Source organism: Fundulus heteroclitus, unplaced genomic scaffold (assembly GCF_011125445.2).
Source record: "Fundulus heteroclitus isolate FHET01 unplaced genomic scaffold, MU-UCD_Fhet_4.1 scaffold_277, whole genome shotgun sequence".
Lineage (NCBI taxonomy): Eukaryota > Metazoa > Chordata > Actinopteri > Cyprinodontiformes > Fundulidae > Fundulus > Fundulus heteroclitus.
In genome coordinates this window covers 40,023-63,856 of record NW_023396686.1, presented here as the reverse complement: position 1 = coordinate 63,856, position 23,834 = coordinate 40,023, and the positions used below count along the sequence as shown (strand labels likewise).

General features: G+C 40.5%; 2 protein-coding genes across 3 annotated transcripts; both read right to left on the bottom strand.

Moving 5' to 3' along the window:
- Positions 1–930: 930 nt before the first annotated feature.
- gcshb (glycine cleavage system protein H (aminomethyl carrier), b) lies at positions 931–5,905 on the bottom strand. Its single transcript, XM_012872995.3, has 5 exons — positions 5,701–5,905; positions 4,359–4,438; positions 1,704–1,767; positions 1,474–1,605; positions 931–1,342 (listed from the first exon to the last, which is right to left on the bottom strand). Exons 1-5 carry the CDS (start codon positions 5,849–5,851, stop codon positions 1,245–1,247), a joined length of 525 nt encoding a protein of 174 aa, XP_012728449.2. The 5' UTR covers positions 5,852–5,905; the 3' UTR covers positions 931–1,244.
- A 7,403-nt stretch (positions 5,906–13,308) lies between these two features.
- kars1 (lysyl-tRNA synthetase 1) lies at positions 13,309–22,092 on the bottom strand. Of its 2 annotated transcripts, XM_012873017.3 has the most exons (15): positions 22,001–22,084; positions 21,265–21,432; positions 20,917–21,058; positions 19,314–19,479; positions 19,140–19,233; positions 18,856–19,042; positions 18,527–18,652; positions 18,245–18,364; positions 17,913–18,075; positions 17,000–17,173; positions 16,821–16,906; positions 16,658–16,743; positions 16,451–16,577; positions 16,202–16,345; positions 13,309–13,930 (listed from the first exon to the last, which is right to left on the bottom strand). In XM_012873017.3, the coding sequence occupies exons 2-15, from the start codon at positions 21,402–21,404 to the stop codon at positions 13,856–13,858; spliced, it is 1,830 nt and encodes a 609-aa protein (XP_012728471.2). In that variant the 5' UTR covers positions 21,405–21,432; positions 22,001–22,084; the 3' UTR covers positions 13,309–13,855. The 2 variants fall into 2 exon arrangements, with proteins under 2 accessions (XP_012728471.2, XP_012728472.2); XM_012873018.3 differs by lacking the exon at positions 21,265–21,432 and having other exon boundaries at positions 22,001–22,092.
- Positions 22,093–23,834: the final 1,742 nt, after the last annotated feature.

The following is a 23,834-nucleotide window of genomic DNA, read 5'->3' as shown; positions in this document are numbered from 1 at the left end:
TGGTAAAATTTAGATGTCCTGGCTTTAAGGCCATGTCTTGCATACATCAGTGTGTGATGGTTCTTGAAGCACTGACTCCAGCTGCAGTCCATTCTTTGTGAATCTCCCCCACATTTTTGAACAGGTTTTGTTTCACAATCCTCTCCAGGGGGCTGTCACCCCTATCGCTTGGTCACCTTTTCTACCACATCTTTTCCTTCCCTTCACCTCTCTATTAATGTGCTTGGACACAGAGCTCTGTGAACAGCCAGCCACTTTAGCAATGACCTTTTGTGTCTTGCCCTCCTTACACAAGGTGTCTGTGGTCGTCTTTTGGACAACTGTCAAGTCAGCAATCTTTTCCACGATTGTGTCGCCTACAGAACTAGACTGAGAGACATTTTAAATGCATTTGCATGTGTTTAGAGTTAATTAGCTCATTATAGTGTGGCACCAGGTGTCTTCAATATCGGACCTTTCCACAATATTCTAAATTTTTGAGATACTGAATTAGGATATTTACTATAGGTTTTCACTTAGACAGCAAAACTTGTGTTGTGTGGATGAACTGAAACTAGAAACTATGGAGATATGCTGTTCGTTTATCACAGGGCCCATAATGTGAAATGTTTGTGTTGTTCTTTTTAACACGTTATCAAAAACTTTAACTAAAAGTGCTAAGTCAACGGCTTAAAAATACTCACAGTTGGGTTAATCATTGATCAAGTAGTTGCAGCAATCTCAGTCTAACCTCAACCAAAGGGAAAGGTCAAGGTGTAAGGACCTATAATAAACTCAAACAGGCAGTGTGCCCTGCCAGCACCCGTGCAGCTGGAACATGATCAGAGTATATGTTTATGTGTGTGGCACATGATAAAGACGTACTGTGAGAGGGTGATGTGTGAAAACGAATCTGCTTAAAACTATGCAACAGACTTCAGACACATAAAATCCATCTTAAAGACCTATCTTTTATTAAATGAATTTAAAACAAAACCTTCCAGCGTTTTAACAAATCTCTGCACTATTTAACAACAGGGCAAGGATTACAAGAAAAGAGATCCAATGATATGGATGAGGGCCCTTTAGATTTACTGGCAGATCACAAACCATTCTGGGTATTTAAACATTTTACAACACATTATCAAAAGTTCATAAAATAAACACCTCAAAGAATGATACAGGTTGCTGCAGATGTTACTAACCCTGTCTGAACATCTTTGACAGCAGTTGCAGAACAAATAATCGCAAACAAATGTGTTGATTTATTCTTCCAGTGACTTAACAAATTTATCATAAGCAGCCTGGTCCATGAGCTTTTCGAGTTCTTCAGGCTTTTCCACAGTCATCTTGATTAGCCATCCTGAAAAGTAAAAAAAAGATAGAAACCCGTAAGCGAAACTGTTACAGGACTCTATTTTGGCAGCTTTACAACTGAACTGGCACAGAAAGGTTTCTGGCAGACGTAACAGGATGCACCACACAGAGTCTCACCGTCTGCGTAGCAGGATTTATTCACAAGTCCTGGGTTGTCGGCCAGCTCTTTGTTGACTGCTGTCACTTCCCCTGTCAACGGTGAGTACAGCTCACTGGCAGCCTTTACACTTTCCAAGGCACCAAACTCATCTGCGACAGAAATACACAACACAATATAAGATAGAAGATTAAGCTTACTGTGCTGCCATAGACACTTACTACTCATAGGACATATTTCTGGATCTTACCCATTTGTTCAAGTTTGACGCCGATCTCAGGGAGTCCACAGTAAACCACATCACCCAAGGCTTCCTAAAATGTTCGGATAATAATAATTACACATTACCTGCAAAAATACAGTGTGCATGAATTATTAAAGTACTACAGCCCCTTGATTTTTTTTCCACATTTGTCACAGTACAAACAAAAACTTCAATGCATTTTATTGGGATTGGTTTGTGGTGACCAATGCAGAATAACTCCTAAATGTGATGTGGGAGAAAAACATAGATGGTTCTCTTTTTCTTTTACAAAACTATTCTGAAAACTGTGGTGTGAATATGCATTCAGCTCCCTTTATCTCGTTGCCTGTTTTACCCCTAAATAAAAACCAGTGCCGCCAGTATGGCACATACCTACCAAGTAATGGCCGTCTACATAAACTGCTGAACTGCACAGATCCACAGCTCAGGGGAAAAAGGAGTTAGGACAACAATTAATTGCACACTCATCAAATACGACAGATAGATGTTGACATTGTGTTCCAGTCAAGCTATCCATCCAGCGATCCATCCATTTTCTATACCCGCTTATGCATGCAGTGGTCACTGGGCGAGAGGCGATGTACAACCTGGACAGGTCGCCAGTCTATCAGACCTTCTTGCCAGTCACGTTAACCATTTTCAATTACATTATAGTGGGAATTCAATGAAGTCTGTTTAGCCCTATTTGTGAAACTGCTTTTGTATTTTGCCGATTTAAAAGGACAGTACCGCCTGTACCCTGCCTCTCACAAGATGGCCACATGAGAAAGCCACCCAACTCCACCCTGCAAGGATAAATGGGTATAGATGGATGAACATAGAAAATAAGATAAATATATTTTAATGTGTTTTAGCTTAATTTATTTTTCAAGTCACACAGCACCACGAGATACTTTAACTAAAGGAAAAATTAATATGTTTTCAGAATTAGAGAAATGATTTATAATGTAACTACAACACAATCAACGCAGTCTGCCGTGTTTTACAAACTATTCGATTTAAGCAGGCGTGAGAAAACTCACATCCCCGTTATTTTTCAAATCTTGTTACTTCACAGCCACAAATTGCAATGTTTTCTGCTGTCATTGGCCAACACAGAGTTGTGTGGAACTAAGAGAAGGAGGTCAACTCTTTGTAGAACAATCTTTTACTACAAAAAAATTACAATCATTTGTATTTTTTTGCACATCTAGAGTTTTCACCTCAGTTCTGTTTTGCAAAATTGCTATACAGGTTGGAAGATCATATTGTGATTATCAATTTTCCAGTCATGTGACAGAGTTTGAATGGGATTTAGATCTGGACTTGGGCCATCCTGACACATGAACATGTTTTGATCTGAACCTTTCCATTGTAACCCAGCTGTACACAAAGGCATGTTGTCCTGGTGGAATGTGAGCCTCACCCTCAGGTTTTCTAGATCCTGTAAAAAGTTATTTTTCAGCATCGAGTCTGCATTTAGCTCAGTCCATCATCAACCACACCTCAGACTCACTTTCCTATCCCTGCTGAAAAAAACAGGATTTCCACGGCATGACATTTACACTATGGTTACACCAGGATAGGTTTTCCACTAAAACATTTCACAAGCTGACTAAAAAAATTTATTGTATCTGATCAGGGCTACTTTATGTTGGTCCAACACATAGAATGACACAAAAATATCTCCATGCGAATGAAACAATCTGAGGTTATGCTTCGGTTTCTGTCTTTAAATGCTGTATTTGTGCAAAGAGGTGTACAAAGTATGTTTATCTTTAGATTTTCTTTTCTTTTTTTTTTGGGTGGGGGGGGGGCTAATATGAGACTTTTTTATATGAAGAGCAGATTGCTCAACTCTGGCCGGATGTAGATAAAACTCATGCACTAACAACGTCTACCTAGAAAGGTTAACTCAAGGCCGACTTGTTTCTTGTTAGAGCTGAAAATTCCCTTTGGTCATAACATCACATAAAATAACCTCTACATTTAACTGCAGATCACATTTGGGTGTTGCTCCTGAGCTGCACAATTAGTGCATCAGCAGCACCAAGTAATTGGAGTGAAGACATGTCACAACAAGCTGTTTACACCCAAGCTGTAAAAGTTGTCTAACTGCTTGCAAAAACTGTATCTGGAGATCCTATTTATGCTACTTTTTAGCCAGTAACCACGAGGTATCTGAAAATAAAACATCAAAAATTGATTTTTTTGTTTTCTACGAACTAATTTAGGGGATTTTTTTTTCTGTTTAAAGTTAAATGTAATGCTAGTTTTGTATAGTGCATCTTTACCTTAGCTTGCTGATTGTCTCCTAATCTCTCTCTGCTGCTCTGCTTAAATAGCACAGGAAATGATCATAAAAAAAAAAGCTAAACTGCTTCATTCAGGTTTGGGATGATAACATTCCTGCTTTTATTCACCGCTTGGACATCTGCAGGTGATCGAGTGACTGAACTTAAAATGATCTGCCAACCTCTGCTGCGTTGTGATAATCAATAATCCCAATGAATAGCCATAAAGCAGTAAATGGCCCTGATACAGTGGGTCTGCTGTGATCAAAGTGCAGTTCTGTACAGCTTTTAGACTGCTATCAGGAAAAACCAGAACAAAGAGGGCCATAAATCAAAGATTGATAGAGTGGCTGATTAATAAACAAACCTGAGCATAGTTGCTGATACCAACAGTGCTGATTCCGCTCTCCACCAGCACCCACTCATGCTTCTCGGTGAACTTGAGCGCTACAGGGAGAAAAATTATTGCATATTCAAAAGAGGTTATGTGAACTGTGATAACAAATGCGGTTAGTCATACAGGGGGGAAAAAAGACTGGCAAAAAATATATATATAATTGTATTATGGACCAGAGCCAGATGGTGGGCTCCCACTTATACGATACCACGTGCAGAGAGATAAAACATTATCATGCAGAGCATATAGTTTTCTGCTGTAGGCAGTGGCGGTTCTAGACCAAGTTTACCAGGGGGGCCAAGGTGGGGCCAGTGTTTTTTCACAGGGGCACAGAACAAAAAAGTGAAACAATAAAATGGCAATGTTTAACTGTGTAATAATGTTGAGTGAGCCACTTGTGGTTTTGGAAGTGCAGGTTTCAGACACCTGATCTAGCAGTTGAAAACTTTGCCCCCCAGCTCAATATGGCTAAAGCTAAACGTGAAACATCTTAATTTCTAAATCCTTCTTAGAGTAAAACTGTATAGGTAAAAAATAAAATTGGTCAAAGTGACCAATCAGTTATGGTTTCTTTGCCATTGCAAATAGTTATGAGAAGTTTATGTAATGTTATGTCTTCAGTACAGGGGCCATAACAGGGGCCAGTACCATTTCTACAGGGGCATGGGCCCCTGTTGGCCCCTGTCTAGAACCGCCCCTGGCTGCAGGTACAGTTGTGCATTCAGGAAAAGTTCCCATCTGACTCAGAAAATAACCAGTATTGAGTGCTGTCATCGCCCCAAGGGGAAAACCGCAGGCCAATGCCTCAACAATTTCCAGAGCTGACATCTGATCATGCAGCAAAATACAGGTTTGAACCTGATTTGAGATGGTGCAAGATGCTGATGCATGACCGCAGTCAACTAAATGCTTAAAAAAATACTCTTAAAACACGAGAGCAGTTGGGTGGATAATGATCCCCCTGTGGATATTTATGTGGAGCAACTCCAGCATCGTGGGGGACATTTGCTTGAATCGGCTGCTTATTGGCGCACATGGGTTTACGTTACCACCCTAATCAGGAGCTTGCGGTTAATAAGAAAAGGCATGCAACATGTTGCCAAATTTACAGGATAAAGAAAAAGAAAACATTAAAGTTAAACAACAAATCTCTGGTTCCCCTCCTATTCCTGCGCTGCACGGTCACCTACGGTGTTATCTATGTGTGTATTTCAGTAGATGATTAGAGGAATCTGTCCGCATGGAAAGTGGGATCCGTCCCTGCTCCTTAGTTTGGTTTGTTTGTCTTTTTTCTTTTTCTTTTTTTTTTTACCTGCGCATTGGCCCGAGGTCACTGTCAGGGTCCGCTGGGAGCAGCTCCTGTTCGCCAGCCGAGTTGCTGAAAGCAGCGCTGCGGACGAGAGTTTGGGCAGCCTGGGAGAAAAGTTCACAGAGAGGCACCGCAGCGCTGCTCTCATCGCCATCTTCACTCAGTCTGCAGCAGGCGGCAGCCGCCACCGTTTAACCCGCACACTTGCACGCGCGCACACACACACATCGGGCCGCGGGGGCGCGCACCGTCAGCTCCCAGTGGAGGAGGAGGAGGAGGAGGAAGAAGAGAGAAAGGGGATCTAAGGTCAGAGGGAATTTCGGGCAGTTACCGACGGTTTAATTTAAAAATGTCTCCCAACTAATATAATAGACTACAAACTGTATGTTATTGGTACTACTATCTATTATATAAAGCTCATTAATAATTTAATGGGGACACATCATGCTTTTCGGTTCTCCCTTTTCAGATTGAAATCATTCAGTTGTGGTCTATTAGGAGTGGGTGATATGGACTTTATATTGTATCATGATATACGGTGATAGATAGATAGATAGATAGATAGATAGATAGATAGATAGATAGATAGATAGATAGATAGATAGATAGACAGACAGACAGACAGACAGACAGACAGACAGACAGACAGACAGACAGACAGACAGACAGACAGACAGATAGATAGATAGATAGATAGATAGATAGATAGATAGATAGATAGATAGATAGATAGATAGATAGATAGATAGATAGATAGATAGATAGATAGACTTTGTTCTGGACTCGTGGTCCAATAAATACATAAATAAAATAAATAGATAAGAATAAAAACACAATACAAGTACCATTATCAGTTAAATCGGAGCTTTAAGAAGACAGGAGTATCTCCACAGCTTAGACTGGTATCAGAATGCACTACGTGTGGTGTCAGTAAATGACAAGATCATTCACTGCCAGATGCATTTAAACTACAGATAAACTTATACATTAACCTTCATAAAACAGCATGTAAGGTATTGACTCTTGCTGTGACAAAAATCTCATTCGCACTAGTCCATCTTGGCCATTTCAAAAGTACCCACAAAGCACCATTATTGGCCACCTGCAGCTTTTGCAGGTTGGCTTTTCTATATGTAAACCACAGGTGAGCAGTGTACAGAGAGGTACAATATGCATTAAATAGTTCCACTTTTACTTCATTAGTAGCTACATGCACCAAATTTACGAGCAAGGGCATTAGCAGATTTTCTGTGATGATGTGCCCAAGATACTTGGTTTTGTTTGTAACACCCAGCACAATATTTGACAGCCGAAAATCTGAAAACTGAATAGATTTATCCTCTTTACTCCTGCAGATCATGACCACACTTTTAGATGGATTGTACTTAATGTCATGTTCCAGACCATACTCAGAACAGATGTTAAGTAGTTGCTGTAACCCAGCAACTGAGCTGTCTCTGCTCTGTCTTCCGTAACCCCAGTCGGTCGAGGCAGATGACCGTTCATACTGAGCCCGGTTCTGCTGGAGGTTTTCCTTCCCGTTAATGGGGAGTTTTTCTTCCCACTGTCGCTTCATGCTTGCTCAGTATGAGGGATTGCAGCAAAGCCATGTACAATGCAGATGACTCTTCCTGTGGCTCTACGCTTCCCCAGGAGTGAATGCTGCTTGTCGGGACTTTGATGCAATCAACTGGTTTCCTTATATAGGACATTTTTGACCAATCTGTATAATCTGACCCAATCTGTATAATCTGATTGAACTTGACTTTGTAAAGTGCCTTGAGATGACATGTTTCATGATTTGGCGCTATATAAATAAAATTGAATTGAATTGAATTGAATATACATATATCTGTGCCCAGCCTAGCCTTAAAACCAAATTGGTTATCTGTAGAATTGATAACCCCTAAAATCCTGTCCAGCAGGATTTATTCAATAATTTTTGAAACTATACTGGCCAGCGCTGTTGGACGGTAATTATCAGAACTGCCAATCTTCCCAGTTTTATCTTTGATGACGGGTACTAACAGGACACTTAACATAGAGTCAGGTAAAAGACTATGTATAAGAAACACTGTAAAACAAATGGAAAGTAGAGGAGCGAGCCTTGCACTTGCATACTTTAAATGCTCTGCTGAGACTCCATCCAACCCAGTGGCTTTATTGTTAGACAATTTGGAAATAGCTTTATGAACCTCATATGGAAAGAATTCTTCTATATGGTCAACATTATTTACAGTGTATGGTTCACTATGAATACAATGAAATAATCTACTGTAATGTTTGTGCCACAGCTCCACAATATTAGCAGCGCCTGATATGCCAACAACCACACAGGGCAGGGATGTTTTGTAGGATGTCATACCTCTAACTTCTTACCAAAAGTCTTATGTATTGTTACAAAAGAGGTTTCTGGCCATTGAATCAGTCCTCATTGCTCTTTCATTTTTACCAACATAACGCACAGCATACTTGTATTAGGCATTAATAAGCTTTTTATGTTCACAATCAGGCCCAAATCTCAGTCTCCCTGCCTGAATCCATTCCTTAGAAGCCTCCCGAGCTCTATTATAAAACGTGGTTATTCCAATCTGGCCTGATCTTTTACTTTTATTTCACTAATGTATGTAAAACTATCTGTAGGCAGCAGGACTTTGGTTGAGAGAATTAACCCACTATCCTCACAACACTGGTATAAATGAGTACCAAATATAGATATACTATCAGTGATATCAGAGTTCATGTCACCAATAACAAACACATTAAAAAACTTGTTATCTTGTATAAAATAATTAATAAAAGCAAGTTTGTTAAGATGCTCAGTTTCATTTGTGAGGCACTCATATGTGGTGTACACATTCAGGATAACACATTCCTTGTCATGGTAATGTTGTGATAAAAGTGACGATAAAAGACTATTCACAGCTTTAAAGCACAAATACAGCCCTTAAAAACATTTTAAAATGTTGCATATTAAAACAAAATGTATGTTTCACTGGGACTCTGGTTATATAAGAAAGTGTGATTTTTATTACCAAACTGCACACAGTAATTGTATTTAGTTGTTGTTTTATGGATATTAATGCTCTCAATAAACCAACAGTGGAGAAAAAAGCCAAAATAATATACCTGACAATATTGGCAGTTTTGGGGGTTTTCAGACGAGAAAGGTTGGAATTTATCGTTGTCACAATAACAATAAAACAATACGATCAAGGCCCAGCATCAGTCTATATAAAGTGGAACTACAATGCTTTCGTCCGAATCACTTGTTAATTTTCCACCACTTTCCCCCTTTTTACCCCTATTCTGGGGTGTACCTGAGAGCAACCGGAAAAAGGTAGAGTGCCTTCTCCGGGTTGGGGAGGATGTGCTGCCCCTAGTGGAGGAGTTTAAGTATCTTGGGGTCTTGTTCACGAATGAGGGGAAGATGGAGCGGGAGATCGACAGGCGGATTGGTGCAGCGTCTGCTGTGAAGCGGGCGCTGTACCGGTCCGTTGTGGTGAAGAGAGAGCTGAGCCAAAAGGTGAAGCTCTCGATTTACCGGTCGATCTACGTTCCTACCCTCATCTATGGTCACGAGCTTTGGGTCGTGACCGAAAGAACGAGATCCCAGATACAAGCGGCAGAAATGAGTTTTCTCCGTAGTGTGTCTGGGCTCTCCCTTAGAGATAGGGTGAGGAGCTCAGTCATCCGGGGAGGACTCAGAGTAGAGCCGCTGCTCCTCCACGTCGAGAGGAGCCAGTTGAGGTGGCTCGGGCATCTGGTCAGGATGCCTCCTGGACGCCTCCCTGGTGAGGTGTTCCGGGCACATCCCACTGGGAGGAGGCCCAGGGGAAGACCCAGGACACGCTGGAGGGACTATGTCTCCCGGCTGGCCTGGGAACGCCTTGGGATTCCTCCTGAGGAGCTGGCCCAAGTGGCTGGGGAGAAGGACGTCTGGGCCTCCCTACTGAAGCTGCTACCCCCGCGACCCGACCCCGGATAAGCGGAAGAAGACGGACGGACGGACGGACGGACGGACGGACGGACGGACCTGAGAGCAATTTGTTTCGGTGTGGTCTCTTTACATTTAAAGGGGCCACTTCACACCCTGCCCCCCTCCACGTAGCAGGGGGTTCTACTTCGCCCGTTCAGCCATTTTTGTAGTATGCTAGGGACAATGCAATGAACAACCAATGACTTGTTGTCTCTGGCATCCTTCAGCTTGGACTACAAAATAAATGACACTTTGGATTTCATAATTTCATTCCAGTTTACACAAAAAAAGTAAAAAAAAAAAAAAAAAAAAAAAAAGAGAATTCATAGTACCCCTTAGGCCCATTTGACGCAGTTTATTGCAAAACAAACGTTGATATTGGGGTGAGCTACACTTTACACTCATCATTCTGCATCACCGTTTCTCTTTTTGGACATTTCTGGGTTGTTTTAATGTGTTGTGGGAAAACAGACATCTAGTGGCAGGATGCTGTCATTACACATAAAAAACTTCGCTACAAGAGGCACAGTTTCAGCCACTTTCTACACTTTAAAAGCATATATGCCTCTATTGGCTTTTGAGGCCCAGCTAAATTGCCTTGATGGGCCGGATTCAGCCCAGGGGCCTCGAGTTTGACACATGTGATTTAGAGGATGAGTAATATTACATTACTTAAGGGATTATCCTTAGCAATGTGGAATTTTTCATCCTTTATCCTTAGGAAAGAATTAACTGGAGAGAAAAGTTTACAGATGTCAGTTTCGATATGAGCCAAGGTGTGGTCACAGCTTCTATTTTTCTGCAGCCAATCATGCCCTGCGGTGAAAAATCACATTTCCCTCTACATATTGCTTCTTTCTTTTTGTCAAGCTTGCATGTTTTCAGTTAAATACATTTTTTTTATATCAAACATAACTTGGGCAAATACATTTAAAATAAATACTATTCCACTTGAGAAAAACAAACATACTGACTGCCAAACCTGGCGGCAGTAGTGAGATGTTCTGGGGCTGCTCTGCTTCGAGGACTTGCCATAATTGACGATTATAAATGTATGTGTCCAGCAGAAAATTCAAAGTTGAATGTTCAAGCATCAGTTTGTGTCCTGTAGCTCAGTCCACTTGGGTTATGTAGTAGGATTGGTGATTCAAAATACACTGACCACTTCTGAATGTTTAAAAACAAAAAACACGTTTTTTCAGAGTAGCCTAGTTAAAGTCTAAACTTCAGTCTGAGATGATGTGGCATGACCTTAGATCAATTATACTTGAATGCTGTTCAATGCAAAGAAGGATGGTCCAGTATTCCTCCAAACACTTGACAGATGTTGCCAAGGGGGCACAAGTTAAGTTTATGGGGCAGTTACTTTTTAAAATAGGTTTGAATAGCTGTTTTTTTGTTGTTGTTGTTTTTTTTGTTGTTGTTGCTTTTATGAATTTAACAACTGCATCTTGTATTTATTTAGCTGGCCTTGCTCCAAAGCTGTTTACCAATCTGAACAGACAAAATCTGTAGGACAAATATTTTTCATAGCAGTATACAACTTTACGTTAGGAAGTCCCCATCAACTCTGTTCCTTAGGAAGTTTTAATCTGAATAACCTCTGGCTTCTCCGAATAAAGCCAACTATGCAGATTGCTTGATCTTTTTCTAAAGCAGTTAACCTCTTCACAAGCCTTTTTAATCCTTCCTTTTAATGTGTAATGACAGCATCCTGCCACTAGATGTCTGTTTTTCCACAACACCTTAAAACAACCCAGAAATGTCCAAAAAGAGGAACGGTGATGCAGAATGATGAGTGTATAGTGTAGCTCACCCCAATATTAATGTTTGTTTTGCAATAAACTGTTCAAATGGGTTACTATGAATTATTATTTTTTTTTTTTTACTTTTTTGTGTGAACTGGAATGAAATTATGAAATCCAAAGTGTCATCTACACACGTGCAACCGACCCTTTTAATGACTTCACGATGCCAAAGTGGCACAATATAGAATGAGTTTGACACCTAATGCTGAGGCTGTCATAGGATCACAGCTTAGAAGGGTCCTAACTTTGGAATCTGCCTCGGGCCAATAATTGGGAGAGTACGCTACATATTAAATATATAATTATATAAATATTTATAAATTAGAAGTTTTATCTAAAAGAAAAATGATTCGGTTGAAATACCGTCAGACTCATATACATTACAAAGATTATTTTTTTTCTTTTTGTAACCAAATACAACAAAAACATTTAATTTCTAAGTTCTAACATCGAAAACTTGAATGCAACAAGTATTTGCTGTGGAACTGCCAAAGAAGGTTATGGACTTCCAGCTTAGTGGTCTTTTCCATTTTTATTTCTCTGATGGATTTTGTAGTCCAAACTGAAGGATGCCAAAGAAGAAAGAAGTCATTGGTTGTTCATTACACTGTCCCTTGCATACTACAAAAATGGCTGAACGGGCGAAGTATAACCCCCTGCTACCTGGAGGGGTGCAGGGTGTGAAGTGGCCCCTTTAAATGTAAAGAGACCACACCGAAACAAATTGCTCTCAGGTACACCCCAGAATAGGGGTAAAAAGGGGTAAAGTGGTGGTAAATTAACAAGTGATTCGGACGAAAGCATTATAGTTCCACTTGACTGATGCTGGGTGTTGATCGTATTGTTTTATTGTTATTGTGACAACGATAAATTCCAACTTGTCTTGTCTGAAAACTGCCAATATTGTCAGGAATGTTATTTTGGCTTTTTTCTCCACTGTTGGTTTATTGAGAGCATAAATATCCATAAAACAACTAAATACAATTACTGTGTGCAGTTTGGTAATAAAAATCACACTTTATATAACCAGAGTCCCAGTGAAACATAAATTTTGTTTTAATATGTGACATTTTAAAATGTTTTTGTATAAGAAGGGCCAGAGCCGCCTCCACCTCCCGAGGAGGCTGAGGTCCTTTGGAGTGAGCAGGTCCCTGCTTAAAACTTTCTATGACTCTGTGGTGGCCTCAGCCCTCCTCTACGCTGTCGTCTGCTGGGCTCCTGGCAGTGCAGAGCGGGACAGAAAGAGACTGAACAAGCTGGTGAGGAAGGGCACTTCTGTCCTGGGCTGCTCTCTGGACTCAGTGGAGGAAGTGGCTGAGAGGAGGGTGTTGTCCAAGCTCACATCCATCATGGACAACACCTTCCACCGCCTGCACCAGACTGTAGAGGAGCTGAGCAGCTCCTTTAGTGACAGACTTAGACGCCCCGTCTAAAAAGGAGCGCTACCACAGGTCATTCGTCCCTGCTGTAACTAACAACTAATGTGCAATTCTCTTTAATACACTGTGCAATAATACTGTTAAATAATCCTGTTTAATAAGTGACTTCAGCTGAATAGTTATCTCACTACCTCACTGTTGTTCTTACCTGGCACCACCTAATAGACATCATCCTACTTGTATATAAGTCACCTGAGTGTACATAAGTCATCCTAAATATCTGCTTATTTCCCCTTGTACTTTTATTTTATTTTTTTGATACACTGTACATATGTGGACACAAATCTGCTTTATTTCCCCTGTACTTTAAAAGCCCTATCTTATCTTATCTTAAATTAAACCCCTTAGACAAACGTCTTAGGAAATGAACAAAACACAAGACAACACTGGTTCATTTGTACTTTATTCAAGCCTAATATTTCAGTTTCTTGGCAGATATTAAATTTGTGGAACCCATCGTGAAAAATCTTGAACAAGGAGTTCAAGCAGAGTAGTTAAAAACGACATGAATACACCGGGAACACCTCAAACATAATTGTCTGAGTTGTTGTTGCTCGGGTGTAAATCCATGGTATGACTGTGGTATTCAGACCGAAGGACTCCCTCAGTAACTCAGCATAAAGACAGAAAAGTAACCCCCAGATCTGCAAATGACAGCAGATCTAATAACTTTACCATTTAGTAAGCAAAGAGCAGTACAATTTTCTTTCAGACACCGAGGATTTAGCCAGTATGATGAGCAGATGAAGGAAAAAAAAAAAAAAAACAGTAATACCAGTGATATAATGATTTACCTTAATGACCAAAACAATCTGTTTAACAAATCAACACAGATAGACCCAAACATTGACATTCTGCTGGTATCCAAAGCCCTAAACTTCATATGGACGCCTGCAGAGATATAAGAGCTGGAGAGATGCAGGATCATGGCCTTAGGTGGAGGTTTCCTCAGAAGCGGCAGACTTCTTATTGTCATCAGGCTTCATGGCTGGGAACAGCAACACTTCCTGTAAAAGATCAAGCATTATATTTAAACTGTATGTTGGAGAACAAATTTCCCCTGATGATGTTTTGGAGTCATTTATGGTGTGACACCACAGGCTGGAGAGGGTTTCCACCACAGCAGGGATTTTACTCTATCAAGACAATTTCCACTCACAATTTCTCTTCTTAACATCCTGTCAAACCATAAAAGGATCAATTGAAGTTCTCAAGTTAATTTTATTGCAATAAAATATATCAATTATCTACCGGTACTAAAAAAAATAAATAAATGATACTACAGAAGCATCTATCCTAAAAGACGTTCGCTCTGTGGTTCAGTAGCAGATCCCCAGTACCATGAAGCTGGTTCACATTTTACCTGGGTATGTCGCCATGATAACTCATGCTAGAAATCATTGATTAGTTGCTTTTTAAAAACATATACAGCGAATATCACTGGGACGCCTGAACTGTCTGCCTCTTCTCTTTACCCTTCTCAGGTTACACAACAGTTGACTTTCACAGAGAAATGGTTTTACGTCAGCTATAAAGGCAGAAGTGGTAATTATATACGGCATAAAAAAAAAAAGAGGCTGATAGTTGTTGAATTTTTTTTCAGTTTAGGAGATAAAGCTCAGAAGGAAACATTATTTTGTACAGAATACTTCTAAGCAGTGACAGATGATCCCTGACTGTTGTAGCCATTTTCCATCAGACGATTTATGCCCATTAGAATTAAGTTATATATATTTTTTTATACGATTTTTATGCAATTCATCTTTTCATCTATCCGACAAGAGCCAGAGTAGTGTATTTTCACTGGCTGCTGTATGTACATATGGTGTTAGCCACTGGATCTTTTGACCAACATAATTTGTTTGTTTTGTACACAATGACTTATCTCGAATGAATTAGAGCGTAAAGGACATCTCGCCAAACCGGCTCTTGCATCTGTTTGAACATCGACGTCAAATTCCACGAGTCGAAATGTTTCTTTAGTTAGATGAGCTTTGTTGGACATTATTTACTGTGAGCATTTCATTTCTTATGTTCCACTAACACCGACACTTGCAAAGCATTAATTTCATAGATAATGCAAAGAGAAGTTTTGAATTCATTCATGTTTTAATGCAGGGGTTCCCAAAGCGGAGGTCACGAAACACCTCTTGGGGGTCAAGGTGACCTGATGCTGAGGTGCTAAAAAGATTTTGTTTTTCCTTTTTTGCAAAACTAATACCAAAGTATAACTTTACAAGACATTTCCCTTTGTAACGCAAGGGGAAGGCTGGACTTTACTGTAAGAGGTCTCGTAAAAATACAACTTTATGTTTGTATGATGAGACTTTGTTCTCATCATATTAGGACTTTATTCTTATAACCCCCCCCCCCCCCCCCCCAAAAAAAAGGGGGTCGCAGGCTAAATAGATTGGGAACCCCCTCTTTATTGCATGTCTCTTATGTTCAGCCATGTATTAACTTAAACATTTTTTAAGCCAGCTTTCCCTCCTGTTTAACTGTTATTGCACTCTTTTACTAGCTCCACCTATTTTGCATGAATGCTCACATATCTAGAGACTCAGTGAGTTAATAACCTGCTCTGTAGTTCAACTATGAGTTTAACCAAAGCCAGAGTCTTAAGAGCAACCTTAGGAATTTCTAACCCACTTCTCAGGATAGGCCTCTGGTACTTTACCTGACATACAACCTCATCTAGTAATCCAAATTATAACTTGTCGATGTTCAACGCATCATTAGGCCTATGCTTAATAAAGGTTTTTGCTTGTTCTCCTTTGTTAAACTCAAGGATTTTGATTAAATATAATTTTAATGTATTCATCCACAGTTTATGGCTGCTTCTCCTTAACCCAGTCTGACCTTGTCTTACATTGATTGCTTGTGTTTTTGTTTCACTTTCTGTTTGTCTCCGTCTGCAGCTTTCTTGCACTTAACCTGCAAACATGGACTTTCTGCTCATTCTTCTGTTATTTCTTTATTTTTACTTTAAGGTTTCCGAGTCGATGTTTTTGTTCACTTGATCTATGAAAATGTCCCAAAAATTAGATTAACTTGATTTAATTTGAAGGTTGTGTGGTTTTAGCAAAAAGTTCTGCGTCATATTTATGATTTCTTTCTGGACCTCAATAGTTGAACAGACAAACTGATAAGAGATCAGATTACCACGCACTGTACACAATTGAAAATGTTCAATTGATTGAAATCTTTCTTCTGAAAAAAACAAACAAAAAAAACAAGAAGTTTTCCCAATTGTATTATGATTTTTACGGAAACGCCACCTTGATGTTGTTGGAGTCGGTGAGGAACATGGTGAGACGGTCGATGCCCATCCCCCAGCCGGCAGTTGGAGGCAGACCGTATTCCAGCGCTGTGCAGAAGGTCTCATCAATGAACATGGCTTCATCGTCACCCTCAGCTTTTGCCTAGAAAGAGCCACCTTAGATCATGAGAACGGTGAAAGCGAACAGAGTGGAAATCTTTTTTTTATACCGAGACAATGTACTAATGTGGGACTGGTCTATACGGACCTTGGCTTGCTGCTCAAACAGCTCTCTCTGTCTGATTGGATCATTCAACTCCGTGTAAGCGTTGCAGATTTCCTTCTTCATGACAAAGAGCTCAAAACGCTCAGTTAGACCTTTCTCCGATCTGTGCCTAAAACATCAGGGCAAAGCGTCAGCCTCAGAGTCTCGGCACCAACCCAAAATTAGAACGAACAGCTTGTTGCTTCTTACCATTTCGCCAGGGGGCTCATGATTTGGGGGTGATCGCAGATGAAAGTCGGGCTGATGCACGTGACCTCGAGAAAGTCTCCCACCAGCTGCAGAGCAGGGAACAACATTAGCACCACAAAGAGAAGCAACCAGGGGGGTGGGAACAAAGTTCATCACACAGCACCTTGTCGAGGAGGCGGGCAGTGGTCCTCGGCGGAGGACACTCAACCCCTTTTTGGGCACACAGCTCGTCGAAGAATTTGCGGGTCTCTGAAAAACAAACCGGGACCTTATGTTAGATAAACTGTCAACAACACGATAGGCGGCCGCTCCACCGCAGGATGAATTCGTACAGGCTCATACCGTCAGAGTCGTACGAGTCGGTGGGAGGGAATTTAACTCCCATGATCTTCTCCAGGTCGTGAGTCATGCTCACTCTTCTGAACGGCGGAGTGAAGTCGACCTCGTAGGCCTGGCCCTCGGGACCCTCGGGGTGGTACGTCACCTTGTATCCTCCAGTGATGTGCTTCACCATTCCTGAAATAAACGTAGAAGCAGTGAGACAAAAACGTTTTATAGCGCATCTGTAAGGATATTTAAACGTGTCAGGTGTCTGGAACCAGAGAGGTTTAGAAAACAAAGGCTTTGAGGACCAACATTGGACAAAGCCTAGCTTGAGCATCAAGAAATACGTGTTCGTCTTGTCCCCATTGTTGCGTTGTTTGGTTATGCTCCATCACACCCAGTAGCTTGATGTGTGGATGATTAAACTCGTTAAACCGCAATTTGGTTGGTCAGTTTGACGTCACTGGGTGTTTGAAATAGCTTAAAATACACAAAGTTAACTTTAGAGAATGCTTTCCTCTAGAAAACAATTTGAAACATCTACGCAATTTAGCTCATCATCAGGCAGTAAAAACTGAGCTGATGCTCTAATTTTGTGCAATTTTGTTTGCATCTGTTATCTAATAATAAATAAGACTACTACACTGTTCTGAAAAGTTGTAATGCTGGTTCAGACCTACTCAAGAATCTTTATTATCATTATGTGTTACTATAAAGAGTTTTTTTTTAAATTTCCCTTAATAATGAGTCAAACATTAAGCTGCAGCTATGGTACACAATAGCGATGTATTATCCAAACTGTTCAATGATGAAGAACCAAAGAGAGACTGTTTTAGGCCCAACTTTTCTACCTTGAAACACATGATTTTTAAATTAGACCCAACGTTTGCTCGTAAAGAAACGACTTTGCTCCAAATGGTTTCCCTGTTACCTGAAAGCAGTTTCTCTGTGATGTCCATCAGGTCGTGGTAATCAGCGTATGCCATGTAGAATTCACAGGTGGTGAACTCTGGGTTGTGAGTGAGGTCGATGCCTTCGTTCCTGAACTGACGACCAATCTCATACACCCTGTCCAAGCCACCGACCACAAGCATCTGAGAAGAAAACGTGAACGTCTGAGCACAACAAGGTACAGGAAGCTCCATTGGTCAAAAAAAGCAGAGTAAAAGCTTTTGATTTTCTGTTTCCCCAAACGTCCTGAGAGCGAGTTTACTGAGAATGGCAGTTTTTGGAAGAGACTGCTGAGCCTTGACAGCACTGTACCTTGTGGTAGAGCTCAGGGGCAATCCTCATGAAGAGCTTCATATCCAGCTCATTGTGGTGGGTAACAAAAGGGCGGGCCACTGCTCCACCGGGAATTATGTTCATCATCGGGGTCTCAATCTGAAACATTAAGACAAACGTCAGATCAACAGAGCAACACTGGAAAATGCACTTCCTTAAGTGTAGAAACTGACTGAACAGCCACTTTTTAGCCTTTGATATGTGGTCTAGTAGGTTAGCTGTGTGATAGCATTGACTTCAACATCCCAGAACACAACTTACCTCCAGGAACCCCATCTGGTCGAGAAAGTTTCGCAGGTACGTGATGATTTTGGCTCGGGTTAAGAACTTCTGCCGCACATAGTCGTTGAGAATCAGATCCAAGTAGCGCTGGCGGTATCGCGTTTCCTTTAAGGAAAGTGCAGAAAACTCAGGTTCTGTTGCTAAACATGTAATTACCAACTAAAACACTGCAAACGTGCAGTTAACTACATGTATAGTAAAAATATAAGAGGATGGTAGAAATGTTTCGTCTTGTCTCAAATGTGTAACAAAGATGGAGAGACAAGCTTCATGCTGTTCGGGTCTAGTATCATCGTGTTGTGCATTACCTTGTCTTTGAGGCCAAAGTGGAGGTGGGGCAGCATGTGCAGACATGGTGACAGGAGGGTCATCTCGACGGGAATGATGCTCAGCTCTCCCTTCTTGGTCTTTCCAGGGTTTCCACGGACGCCGACGATGTCGCCACGGCGCAGCTTGTTGTTGATGGCCACAAACGCCTCCTCGGACTTGTAGTTCCTGCCAGAGTAACCAAAATCAGCAGAAAAGTGAGCTCAGTGCCCTCTGATGACTTCAGAACCCGACTCAATGTACAGTGAAGCGCCGGGTGGCGTACTTTGAGGTTGCCATGATTTGCAGTTTGGCTCCTTCACCGCGCAGGTCATAGAAGAGCAGCTTGGCACCAGAAGCCCTCTTGGCATGAATCCGACCTGTCAAATATTCGTTGGGTTCAACAGATAAGAAGCTGCATTACACTAGAGAGGAAAAGATCCAAAACTCTTCCAGGTACCTGACACACTGAGAACGACATCGGTCAGCTGGTCACCGGGTTGTAGGTGGTTGTATTTCTCAATGAAGTCCGTAAGTGACAAGTCTACATGATACTTGTGTGGGTAAGGGTCCTCAGCCGTGCCCTTCAAGTCTTGGATGGCCTGGGTGCGGATCTTGTAGTATTGCTGTGACACAGACACTGTGTTAGCCAGCCTGCAGCACGTTCTGCAGAAAAGTTGTCACAATTCTGACCAATTTTCTGTACATGGCATGCAAAGCTGTATCGTAGGCAGTAATTCACTGATCTAACAGATTTGCATCAACCCGTCACCTCCTCTCACTCTGTTTGCGGCTAATGCCAAGTAAAGCAGCTTTTCATTGGATGTTCACGGTCTTAGGGATGGTTAGGTTTGTCTGCATGGAGTTTTATTTATTAACTTTTTTTAATGCACTTTGGGGAGAAAATAAATTGGATTATTAAAATTATTTCATAGTTGTTACCCAGGCAGAATAGATCTTTGTCCTTTTTTGGAGCTATAGAGAATGGTTAACCACATATGAATGGGCCTCCTATGGCACCATTTTACAGAAATTCTTTCAGTTTCTTTTTCAGCTGACCTGGACCAAGGACACCCGGTTTAATCCCTTTTGGCAACCAGCTACCATAGTTACAGATTCCTCCTTTGCTAACCAAATAAACATGACATTACGTGATTATTTGTGACCCCGCCTGCCTACTTTGCTCTGCGATAGTCAAATCCTTCCTCTTGCTCCACATACAGTCAGACGTTCGTACTTTATTGAAAATATTCACAATGCAGATAAACCGAGACACAGCTTTCTTTATGCCATTACAGTAAACACCTTAAACATCTAGCCTGAACTTCAAATATTTCTTATTTTAAAAAGGTCAGTAAAACAGTTTAATAGATGACTGGTGCTCTTAATGTGTGTTTGTACTGTTGTACAATAGTACATAAGAAAACAATAGTAGTAAAACTAAAAGTGAAAGCTGCAAAAGATGTTATATATAATAGATATTATATATTTCAATTCAGAAAGTAGGAAATCATATTTATCCTCCTAAAAATAATTAATTTCTTTAAAGACCGACCAAACACTAAACAAAATTTAGCCAATTTCTGTTAAAGCATTTGAATTTTATGCATTATCCACCCGATTAAGATACATTTCGCAAAAAAAAAATAAATAAAAATACTGTGCTGAGATTTTAAAATAAGAAATTCAGAAAAAACTAAATGATGTTATTTGGGGGGGAGGGGGGGGGGGGAATCAACGTGACATATACAAATATTTTCACAGTTATCCAATGTTAAAGGCGTCATTAAAGCACATGTACATATTAAACTAAATTAGAAATTTAAGTTATTTTTATGTCTTAACGGGTAGTTCCTAAATAACAGATTAGTGCATTTAAAAAGGCCCCCAAATTGCACCATTTAACTTTAGTTTAATGTTCTTTCACTTTTCATTTCAGGAGCACACGCCCAGATTTCAAGCTCGCTTGACCAACCCTGCACAGAGGCAGATAAACATGCCCTTGAAAATTAAGCAAACATAACATTGAGTGTCTGTTAAGCCATGATTTAACACAATCTTACATTGGGATCGAGCGTCTCATCATCCAGGGCGCTGGCATTTTGTGCCTCGTGATTGGTGGATGCAGCATCTTGCCCCAAATCCTTTGCTTTTGCTTCTTTCTCAGCTGCTTTCTTCTCAGCTTTCATTCGCCTCTTCTGCTCACTGGAATGAAAACAATAGATGGACCCAACGACTCTCTAAATACAAAGAAGGACCTTATTTTTTTTTAAAAGGTTTACCAACTTCAAACGTCAACAACGCTTACTACAGTGTGCTGCGGGCTATTAAACAGAAGAGGGACCACATCTAGTTTTTTGGTGACAAAAGGTTGGTTGTTTCTCTCACACAGGAACGGAAAAGCCACCAACCTTTTGTCACCTCTCCATCGGATTCCGTGAGACTGAGCTGGGGCTGCAGCTGCATACGGGGAGGCATATTTTAACCACTGTCCTCTGACAGCAAAGGCTTGACACAGCTGCTGCCTGGCAGCTCTGGCCAGACACAGCATGTTGAGCTACCACAGCCAGCAGACAGACCTGAGAAAACAGACATATACACGCAAAGACAAAGGGGGGCATCAAAGGCTGTGTTTGCTCACCGGAGGGGGACTAAATGGGAAATAATAATAATAATAATAATAATAATAATAATAATAATAATAATAAAATTACGAGAAAATGCATTAAGTTGTCGGTTGCATATATGTCAAACGCAATTATTATAGTTTATAAGTCGTTTTCAACCAACAATTTAGCTACAAAACCTATAAATCTAGTCATTTTTAAAGGAGAAAGTGGAATCCGGCATCCTGTTGTAGTGCGGAAGTGCATTTTGTAGTTTTTACTGTTCGCCTAACAGTCATCCGAGACTGGTCGTCGTTACCATTGTGGACTATAACTACCAGAAGGCATAGCGAGCTTAAACGTGGGATGTGGGGGTCTGTAAGCGTGCCTCCATACGAGACCTTCCTTTAGCTGCTACAATACTTCGCATAGCGAGAATAAAGACGTCCTTTTATTAAAAGAAGAGCCACCTGGCAGAAAAGACCACAGATTAGGGAGCAGCGGGAGGTTGAAAAGCTTGCGAGTAAAGAAATGTGCTCACTTTTTGCTGAGTTTCTCGTCCTCCACCGCTGTTACGTCAGCCATGTTCTTGATGCTGCGCGCAGAAAGACAGAACCGTTCTGAGACGGCGCATACGCGTGCGCGCAAGATAAAAGCTTCACGGTTGCGTTCAGGGGAATCTCGGAAATCAGGCCATCGAAAGTAAATCAAAGATATTTACCCACTGTTAATCAGTTCTGTATTATTTGTAATATCAGTGTAAAGCTAGCCTAATTTTGCATTTTGCTCTTTTTGAAAATGTACGTTATAATGCTATTTTTTTTACATAACCGACAATTTAAGCAAGGAGTTTCAACATTTCTAGGCGTTTGTCAACGCATCACGCTGAATGCCAAACAAGTGTTTTATCATGACATTTTAAAATATCCCTAACATTAGACAATTTCCCTAAGTGCTTTTGCCTTTTTCACTAATTAAAAAACAAGTAGAAATAGTACAAAAGTACTCCAAAAAGAACAAAAGCAACGTATTTAAAAGGGTGGGAGGTGGCCTATTATAACACACATATTGAACATGCAGCCCCAGGCACAGTGGGTTGAGTTTTATTTTGGGCCAGTCCCAACACTGGATAAATGCACAGGGTTACAGCCTGTCACACCCTAAACATAAGTGAAAGTATTTTTCGACAAAAGGTCTTTGATTATCATTAACGACTATTCAAATAATTTGCTTTCACTGAACATTTCACTTTCACTTTTTACACTTTCTAAAAAGTAAAACATATCTATAACGCAGTAATCTCCAAAGATGGGTGCTTTAATGAAATTGTTGCCACAAATACCAGCAATTGGTTTCCAACTATATGGGTTAAGGAGAATCAAATCAAGGCTGGTTAGTCCTACTGCCCAAGACTTCAAAGGGCAGTTTCATTAATATACAGCACACCCTAAAATTATGGGCACCTCTGATGATACAGCCTTCAGATAAATTAGTCTTTTATAGCAGTTGGAAAATCTCACACAATATGTATTTGGAAAAATTCAGGTTTTAATTACTGAACGTGAATTTCGTCAAAGGTGAAGAAAAAATAATAATTGAACCAAAATCAGCTGAGCTGCACTTACTGGCATTCCTAAGATTTCCTCTAAAAAAAAAACTGACGAGGATTGTTCAAGTGTTTGTCAACTTGTAACTGAAATTTATTGCACTGTAATTAGATACAATGCAATAGAACATAAAGTGTGTCTCGTTGTTTTAAACGCTGAGAAACACTTTATGAACACTGCATGCAACATATTCATATATCAAACAGAGGACTGGTGAAAGGCACACAAAAAAAAAAAAAAATGCTGCTAGGATGAGATTGCTTTCCTGTTGCACCACCCCGTGCATCTGTAACTTTCTCTTTCTCTTTTGGGAGAGCAGGATGTCATGAATGCTCTGGAATATTTGAACATTTTAAATACAAATGTAGTTTCTTCTTGAAGAAATCTGAAAATATGTAATTACTGATTTTTCGATGGATAATGATGCAAAATACATGTATATTCAGAGAGGTGGAGAGGTTACAAACGGTTGGTGGCTTTTCCGTTCCAGTGTGAGAGACGACCAACCTTTTGTCATCAAAAAACTAGATGTGTTCCATCTTTTGTTTGAATAGCCCACAGCACACTGTACTAAGCGTTGTTGACGTTTGAAGTTGGTAAACCTTTAAAAAAAAAAATAATAATCTGAAGGTCCTTTTTTGTTTTTAAGAGAGTCGTTGGGTCCATCTATTGTTTTCATTCCAGTGGGCAGAAGAGGCGAATGAAAGCTGAGAAGATAGCAGCTGAGAAAGAAGCAAAAGCAAAGGATTTGGGGGAAGAAGCTGCATC